The sequence below is a fragment of the Thermobia domestica genome, chromosome 18, assembly GCF_964235325.1.
Source record: "Thermobia domestica chromosome 18, izTheDome1.hap1.1, whole genome shotgun sequence".
Lineage (NCBI taxonomy): Eukaryota > Metazoa > Arthropoda > Insecta > Zygentoma > Lepismatidae > Thermobia > Thermobia domestica.
Window position 1 is genome coordinate 52,067,770 of NC_137471.1, and position 9,958 is coordinate 52,077,727.

The 9,958-nt window shown below is 37.4% G+C and overlaps 1 protein-coding gene across 2 annotated transcripts in view; it reads right to left on the minus strand.

Moving 5' to 3' along the window:
* Art7 (arginine methyltransferase 7) overlaps positions 1 to 8,559 on the minus strand; it is a 41,221-nt gene extending 32,662 nt beyond the window's left edge. The window contains exons 1-3 of one of the 2 annotated variants that reach the window (XM_081746268.1): positions 8,417 to 8,559; positions 2,822 to 2,893; positions 209 to 413 (exon numbers count right to left, since the gene is read on the minus strand). In XM_081746268.1, the coding sequence (XP_081602394.1) occupies positions 209 to 413; positions 2,822 to 2,844 (228 nt within the window). In that variant the 5' untranslated portion in view covers positions 2,845 to 2,893; positions 8,417 to 8,559. Of the gene's footprint in view, positions 1 to 208; positions 414 to 2,821; positions 2,894 to 8,359 lie in introns of both variants that reach the window. The other variant, XM_081746267.1, reaches the window with a different exon arrangement.
* Between the last annotated feature and the right edge of the window lie 1,399 nt (positions 8,560 to 9,958).

Below are 9,958 nucleotides of genomic sequence, written 5' to 3' on the forward strand. Positions count from 1 at the left end.
TTGGAACTACAATTTAACGTGAAGTCCGAACTACATGAGCTCCGCGTCGAGAATCGAATCAGGATCTCCTCAGTCGTGGTGTTGTAAGCTTAGTATATCTAAATATTTAAAACCTATAGTGATAATATAGGTGTTGATTATCAACAAAGAATGTGATGAGAAAATTTTTAGTGAAGTATTAGTTTCATGTAATAAGTAAAATAGTTACCCTTTCCGTATCATGAAGCATATCCGCATAAGCTGAACGTGCAACTTCTTGATGAAAATCATAATCTTCTCTTTGCAGCTCCCACTCAGTTCGTCCTGTCATCGGATTCATTTTCTGGGTGAAGATGTTCATGCCTATGGGTAATCTCTGTGACACTGAACTTGCAAAGGTTCTACTTAACTTGAGACAATCATTCTTCACTAATCTGAAAAGAGAAAACAAGCAATTACCAACAAATTGAGACAATCATTCTTTACTAATCTGAAAAGAGAAAACAGGGAATTACCAACAAATTAGAAAATGATAAGTATTAAGAACTTGCTTCAGTTGCGCCGCATCAAGATTTTCCTGTGTCCTTCAATAATTCCTGCTGTCACAGTACTCAACAAACAATGTTTCTTACGCGTACGATCAACTACTCATTATTTCAACATATATTACATCTGACCTTAGAACTTGGTATAAAAAAGTAATTTCTAATATTTCATTAAGAAATGCAGGGTGTCCCTCGGGAAAAGTTTATAAAATTCTTAATAAATGAGGATATGAAACCAAATTTATACGTAACATACCTTTATGGTTGAGAAATGAAGGTATATTACAAGAGGTGCTGGAAGTGACCTCCCCCCCCCCACACCTGTATACACAATTCAACACGGTGCTGCATGTTCGTGAGTGTTACTGCCAGAGTACTGGGCGTGGCTACCTGGATTTCACGGCGGATGCTCTCACGTAACTCGTCGACGTGACAGCATTGTAAATCTGTGAAATGTGACAATAATGCGGTTTCGTGAACTGTGTGTGGGTCTCATGTTTCAGCATAGCCTGGCTTACTGTTCGTGGTGTTTCGTGCGACTTGCTTCTTCTGGTGCTGTTTGATTCTGATAATGTGTCGATATTCTAAGGAAGAGCACGTGTTTCTTGTTAAACATTATTGAATAAGTGCTTCCTTTAACATGCGAGTCTTTTTTTTAACATTTCGGTGGTCGATGTAAACCATCTAAACATTGCATTCACGGCTTGGTGACGAAGCTGGAGACAAGAGGGGGTACATTATTAGACCTGTATGGCGGGGGGCGCCCGCAGTTATCAGAAGATAGTGTGGGTTAGGTAAAGACACAATTGTTGGCGTCGCGCACAAAGTCTTTTCGCCGTTTATCGCAGGAATCTGGACTACTGCATAGCACGTGTAACAAAACTACTAAGAAAACACACCTGTATCCATACCAGTTTACAGTTGTTCATGAATTGATACACATTGACCATGACAAACGCCTAACACGCTGCCATTGGTTTCGGCGATTTATATTGAAAGGTCAGGAATATTGTAGTACACGTGGTACAGTGACGAAGCGCGGTTCCACTTGTCAGTATAATTACACTCACAAAACACACCTTTATGGAGTGATGACAATCACCATGCAGTCGCTGAGGAACCCTTTTATTTACAGAAGGTGGACGAAACTGACTGACTCTGATCTACAGGGTGGTCCAGAAGTGGACGTACCCCCCCTTTAATTTCAACAGTATAGTGTTAGTCATGGTAGAATGTATGTACACAGTTACCTTGAAGTCTTAACAGTCTTTAGAGTCATAAACATCGGCATGATCACCATCCATGTCGTGACATAGCTTACAAGCAGCTGTGGAACATGCCTTCACCCTCATGACACCGAAGTATCTCCGCAAAACATCTGCGAGAACTTGGCGCAGAATTCAGCTGTGTTACGATATGGATGGTGATCATACCGATCTTTATGACTTAAGATTCCAAGGTAACTGTGTACAGACATTCTACCATAACTAACACTATACTGTTGAAACTAAAGGGGGATAAGCCCACTTCCGGACCACCCTGTACCTGCAAATACTACCCGCTCATATTATGACAGTCAGTCGAAACTTAACACTAACGATGTCAGTTACAGCAATCCAAAATAAACTACCGTAAAAATAATTACGTACGTTTATTATGCATAAACCTATAAACGTACGTGATGTATATAACGTGGAAAGTGGTAGTATAAATCTATCTTGTTTTGAACAGTTTGGTCAGATATTTTGTGACCTTTCTAAACAGCTGAAGTAACTCACTCGAAGATCAAATCACTTTATGGAAACATCTTTCTCCTTATGCGCAATGGCTCTAAAGCTGAAAACTAAACAACAGACATTCCTGTGTGCAAGACTGTGATTTTATAAATCTTTTAAAAACACAAACGATCTGTGTCTTACATAGATAATACTACTTCTTTTCTTGAAGATATGTTTATACATAATATCTACATAAAATTAAGAAAAGAATTAACAATTCCACGTAACTGATAGTAAACAAGGTCGTTCCATACTATCAGTTTTTAAAAAGTATTAAAAATCCATCACTTACTTTGGTTAAATAAATACTTAAAAATTATAATTATTATTTATTCTTTTGATTATAAGTTTCGTAAGTGAGAGTATACTGCACAATAATTTTCGGTGATTCTTCACATAACTACGAAAATTATTGGTAAACGCGATTTTTGTTTATTATGAATTAGTTATTCGAACTGCATATTTCTTAGCACACGCATTGTTTTGCACTCACATGATGTTTCTTAACTACATACTTACTGTAATAATGATATTCCACACATAACTTGCAAACTATGGTAAAACTCTCTTTTCCGTAATCCATGTCGCTACCTGTACAAAGAATAAACCAGTAATTAGTAACAGTGATATGAAAACAATTTCAGTACATTACATTAATTATGAAAACGTAGCTATAGCGGTCATGAAGCTACAGAGATAGAACGTATGGAATACAGGTTTGAAAATTCTAAGTACTTATCTGGTATGTTTCAATGTGACAAAAAATTACTATTTCTTTCCCCATAGCAGAACATGCCGCGATCTGCGATGTGATCGCAGAAAATCTGCCGCGCCTGTATAGAAAAATTGTCAGACGAAAAAAATATAGCCAACAGAAAAGTGTAAAAATATGCCTGCTATGTGTAGATGTCTTAAATGCACGGACGAGTAGCATAAATATAGTTTGACCTGTTTTTTCCGTCACGTAATGCGTATTTTTAACAATGACAAGTGTTTCTTCTGCAGAAAATTTTTGACTTAACGAAAGTTCATCGCAGAAAGACAAAGAAAGTTCTGCCATCGGGATTTCTTCATATTACTGCCAGCATTTCGAAAAATTGCAGACTGCATCTACTGGGCAATAGAGCAGGAGTTCTCAACGTTTTCCACCACAGTGGCTCCGTACCACAGCTTAGAAATTGAAATAAAATATTTTCAGTTTAACGTTCCACGATTACGCCTGTTAGACTAACGGAAACGGATGATTAATGCAAGTGAATGATGAGAGAATTGGTGGAATGAGAAAGTGGGAGTACCCCGAGAAAGCCCACGGACACGATGTTATCCACCACAAACTTACTTGGCCGGGGATTGAACCAGGGACCCCACACAACACAACACCAGAGGTAAGCACTCTATCACCCAGCCACCGTGTCCCCCGACCACAGGTTTAGAAACTGTAATAAAGGATTCGCATTCTTAAAGAAGAAAACACCTGACCACTATTAGAATATCGATGAATTCTCTGGGGTATATTTGTATTTTATACGAAAGTACACCCAAACACTTATACAAACGTAAAGCAAATTGGTTTACAGCAACACAGTCGAAACTGATGACGAAAAAAATCTCCAAGATGATCGAAATGATTGAGCAAACGAATGAAATACTGAAGTACAAAAGTAGGTTTACATTTCTTATGAGTAAATACTCTATGGCTTCAACCAGAAAGCCGTTATTATTGCTGCTAATCTGAAGGTTTTTTTTTTTTTTTTTTTAACGTTAAGCCTTGTATTCACTATATAAGGATTCCTTATCTGCTAATGTTTCTTAATTTTTTTTCTCCTGACTGAGAAACAATAATAGTCGAGTATTCCATGCGTTCCATTCGCTCGATAAGTAATTACTTGTTTTCATTAGCTGAAATTAGTCTCTGAAAATTACTACAGAGAATTACTCCAACTTCATTCGTGATTTAAACACTGTTCCAGTCTCTCACTTCACTTGTAAATGTTCAGAGAAAAAGGACAATTCCATTCAGGTAACGATTTACAACAGGGGTACCAGTTTTTGGAAAATTTATGTACGTTATAGTGACAAGATTACACAAGAAACTGTAACACCGTCTACTATGCATTCTTTCACAAGGAAAGACATATAGAGTATCTACTCCAAAGCTGTTTTTCACTGATCACTTAACAAAAGTTAGTGTGGGTTCTTTGCACTCATGAATGAAATAGTGGAGGGGAACGGGAGAGCCCCGAGAAAACTCACGCACAAGGCATTTCTCCACCAAAGTCAACTTAGCTCGAATAGGAGTTGAACCAGGGACACCATGTACTATAGATGAGTGCTGTTCCACTGAGCCATCGCAGCCCCCTCGCATCTTCTTAGTTTACGCGCATACCCATCGTTGCTTCGTGCATGCTACCTACAGACGACGCTCATACGAGTCCACCAACTTCGTTCTGCACTTAAAAGTAAAAGATACAGATCTTGCTTGCAGAGACTAAATAGCACACAGATCGGTGGATGTTTTACGCACTTGCCTTCCCTTTTCTGTACACACACACCGGCATGAGCTGGCCAGTTTCGTCCTACATTGATCCCAAATAGATACAAATCTTTCACGTAGTGACAAGCTCAAACAGCTTTTTTCTTTATCATAAAAAGCTAGTGTAATGATAAGAAGGAAACGTAATTTATAAAATTCAATGGAAATTAAGAATACGGACGCTCCTTTACAAAACTGTTTTAGACCATTCTTCTTGCTTTAAATAATATCCTAGTTACCTTCTGGTGTTATTTTCTTGCCACACAGCCCTCTCCGCTGGTTTAGTGGCTAGCGCGTGCGTAACTGATGCACGTGATCTCGGGTTCGATCTCCGGTGGGAGCACACAAAAAATGTAATGTTATTTACTTTCACTAATCATTCGTCTCATTTGGCCTAAACAGCATAATCGTTGGACATGAAATGAAAATATATCACTTCATTTCAAATTCCTTGGCGCATTACTAAATGATAGCAGGTAGATTAATAATATCCCAACAAACTGATACGCCATATGAACAATCACTCGCGCACAAAAGCAAGTACTTAATGTGCCATGTGATCAATACAAACAAGATTTCTATCTATTCCGGTTCAGGACAGAGCAAAAGTCTGCGACCGTGGCTATGCTCATAAACCAAGATTTTCTTACAAACTATAGTCACTATTGTCAGAACTTCCACAGCATCTGTTCCTTAGCTCCCACTTTCGTCTTCCACAATACCAGAGAAACTAATCGGTAACGGAATCTCACTCAAAGAAATTACTGTTACGCCATCGTCATATTCGTTACACCTGATGCCATCTTTCAAAAGAGCACATCCAAAAGAAAATTTTACACTGACAGTTCGTTACTGAATACACAGTACCTGTCGCATGAAGTAACTAGTTACTCCTATGGTATATTAAGGTTTGTAATTGCTAGAAAATATTTCTACTTGTGATACGTACTACATGTTTGTGATAATAACTAATGTCTAACTGTAGGTATGTTTTCGTTAAATACTATATTATATTGCAATGTCCCACGTGATATAGTGAATAAACAATTCTACACGCCAGTGTTTACAAACACCACCACGTGGTTTGACAAGAGGATTCCACACTAAATGGATCTACAATCACCTGCAGACGACGGCAGTTCTGTACCAGTTTTCTGGTGAGCCTCCTACTGTTTGCCACGGAACATTAGGAGTAGCCTAACCCCAGGCCCCTAGTCTGCTAAGGGACTACGCCTATCTTATCTCCTGGCTTAGCCTGCTACGGGGCTCTGTTGGCCACTTAATCCTCCTCTGCTTGCTACGGAGAACTGGGTCCCTAACTCCCCTCTGCTTAGCCTGCTACGGGGCTCTGTAGAGATCCTGTCTGCGACCTTATGGTCAAAGACTACCTTTTACTAACCTTGTATACCAGAGAGATTATTTGTACAGTATTTTGTAAAAATACTTTTATAATAAAAACCGGTAGTAAGAGTCGATTCCGGACACTCTTTTTATCAACGCCCTACCTATAACCTATATGGAACAAAGTTTTACAATATATTGAATAGTATTTTTTTTTTTTTTAAGTAAACAATAACATGCACTAAATAAGGAGCTCCACTACTACTTGCAGATTGACTGCAGGAGGGATCAGTTATACAGCCTGGACATATGGTATAAAAAGTAGAACGAATAAAACACGAACCAACTTGTACGAGGTGGCCACTAAATAGCATGAATGCTATCTAAACGAGGCAGGCCAGAAGCGCAGCAGGGCGACCCCAAGCGGATGGTGGGGGATGCGTCCCTAGGGAGTAGGCCCGGTCAGTGACGGGGGTATACGCTTAAACGAGGATCGTGGAAGAGCACAGGGATACTTCTGTATTCGGGGGGCCAAAACTAGATTTAAAAAAAAAAAAAAAAAAAAGAATGCTTATACGAGAAACGTTTTTGTTACGGACGGGTAATTAATATGAGTAACCTGTGAAGTGAATAGAAAAGAAATGCAGTGTGTGTAATGGAGGAACACGAAATGTGCCCTGGGGGAAGAAGCGAGCAAAACTAAAATACAGAAACCGTTGCCAGCCTATAGAAACTGTGAAGGTAAGTCCAAAGTTAAACTTCCCGTATAACAAATAACATGACCTACCTAACGAATTAACCAAAATTAGGCTATATTTAGCAAAAGAAAAAAAAAACGGTATTAAATTTTTAGAAAAAAGTCTGGCCCCCTCCCAAAAAAAAAAAAAAAAAAAAAAAAAAAGCAGAATTTATCCGAGCATATTTACACACGCAATACTTCCACTATCACTCAAAATTCATTTCAACATACTGTGCACTAATAGCAATTGGTGCTGGTGTAGTTTTGGCGCACCACATTTTGGAAGATTCACAGGTGAAATCGAATACTTTGTATGAAAATATATGTTCATAAGCAACATATTTCTGCAGGCGACAAAATTTTGTACAAAGTAATACAGCTGTATTTCCGGTTCACAAGTGTAAAATCATTACAAGTACTTCACGGTGGATAAAATAAGTGAGTGCATATGAAAGATGACTTTATTAGATGTTATTTTCCGCCGGCGGTGTATTTCTGCACAGTGCACAGAAGCTGTAATTTATGTTTACAAGTGGAACGTTACTAGTGTAAAGCCATGACACGTGTTATTGAAACTCGCATATTTGTCAAAATCCACTTCTTTTTCACTGTCCTCGCTTACGTGTATGCCCACCAGCTTCGCCGTAGCTCACTCGGTTAGATATCATTCGTGCTTTTTAGTGGCCACCTAGCACATGTTGGTTTGTGCTTTTTCACTGTGGTTCTTATGCTGTACATCTGAAATTGTACTTATATGCAAATCGAAAAAGGATTGGGATATAGTATACATGAAGCTGCATCAGTTCCCGAAGGAGCAGGACGCATATTTTTAGGGACTATAAAGGATTGTAATTTTTCAACAATTATTTGTGGTGGTACCTTTGAATTTTATCCATACCAAGTGAGATATTTTCATGTAGGCCAGCACAAATCTTTTAGGAGACAATAAGTAAATTAGTGAAACAATTACAATTTTTCAACGATTATTTCTAGTGGTGCGCCAAAACTACACCTGCATGCAGTAATTACATTAACACACACACTCCTGTACGAAAACCATTTCACATCCTATTTTACCTTTTTTTTATTTGGTAAAACAATCTGCTCGACTGAACCCATTCTTTATCCTCTACCATAGTTTCCCTAGTGGTGAGTACTCACTTGTACTTTTCTTACTATTACCAAACAGAACAGTAGTTTGCTCTATGCTACTGCTTACCTCACACTATACCACCTACATACATCAATTACATGTACAAAACTCTTCCGTTCTATTATAACTTATTTTTATTGGAATATAACATATTCCAATATTTGTAAAATTTCCAAAAATCGGGGCCCCTATTTTAAATCGTTACCTTCTACATATGTACCTTTGTACGTAATACAACAATTAATCTAATAGCATAAATAAATTTTCAATACAAACACCGTACACACTTACGTGAACGTCTAAAAGAGGAAACGTCACCCAATCTTCCTTTAAACCGTGAATTCTCACCTCGTGTAATAACTACAATATTTTGTGCACGTCAATTTTCATTTAAGTGATGTATACGCACACGCACAATTATGACATATCCACCCACATTTTCTTTTTTCTGCGTATTTCTCGCTTCTTTTGTTTCAGCTTTTTTCACCCAACGATAGTTTTTGATTTTGGACTGTGCAAACGGATAGTTTTTATACGGCTTCAGCAGTAACGTACACTACTTTGAGGTTACGATATTTCGGTGTAAATATAAACAACGGAAATAAGCAGAAAACGAAACGATATAGGGGTTTATTTCGTAATAGCCTTCAGAAAAACATAACATAACACGACATAAAATGTCCAAAATCTACGCCTTTACCTCAAATTAAGCGCAGATTTGCTTTTGATTTACGCAAACCGTTACTGAAAGGGAAATATAATTATCCTTCTTCAAAAGTATCTCCATATACACATTTTAATGATATTATCAATATACAATTAATAATACATATAGTTTGCTCATTCGATACAATCTTCTCTTAACACTGTCTTTCAATATTATCATATTTTCATTATATGTTGTATGCAGTGGTGTTATTATAATGTTTTAACAGTTGGTTCTGTAAACACATACACACACACACACACACACACACACACACACACATATATATATATATATATATATATATATATATATATATATATATATATATATATATATATATATATATATATATATATATATATATATATATATATATATATATATATATATATAGTGGTCGAAGTGAGATGATATGCGGTGGTATGCCTACCGCCTCTGGTTTTTCAGTAGTCAAAACATACCGTCACGGGAGAGTAGATGCTAAATACCTTTAATAAATCCATCTTTATAGACAGTAATTGACGAATAGCTTTGCACATAAAAAGAATTTATTTCTTATGTAGAAATAATTACCAAGAGAGAGAGAGAGAGAGATAGGAAACAAATCATACAAGGTAGATAGAAGCAAGTTTTTACTGGATACTACAAGTGACAAGTAGGAACCTATACAGCATGGTGTGACGAAATTAAGTCGCACTGCGAATATCTTGAAAACGAATTATCGAAGATAGATGGTTGTCAAAAAGTATTGGAAAGACTTTAATCTAGCAATGGATCAACAATTATTGATAATGGTATGTATACGTTTCAAACATATATAACCCTCACTACTACATTCATGTGATCCCAGTTATCATTCTTGATATCTGAGCATTTAAGATTAAGTAATAAACGCTTATACCTGAGAGATCATATGTTTGACCCTGTAGCTGTAAGAATTTCTAAAAACAAAGATAGTTAAACTAAAATTTACTATTTCTCGGTACAACTGGATAGAATTTACTGTTACGTCTGACCCGGGAAGGGTCCGAATGGGGCACTCGAGTTGCCGAACGATATGTATCAGATATGAAAGAGGGTGTGAAACTATGTACATATGAAAATTTATAGCGGCTGGTGGCAACATGGAAAAGCAGCGGAGCCAGAAGAAATATCGCCGACCATAGGGCCCAGCAACAGAG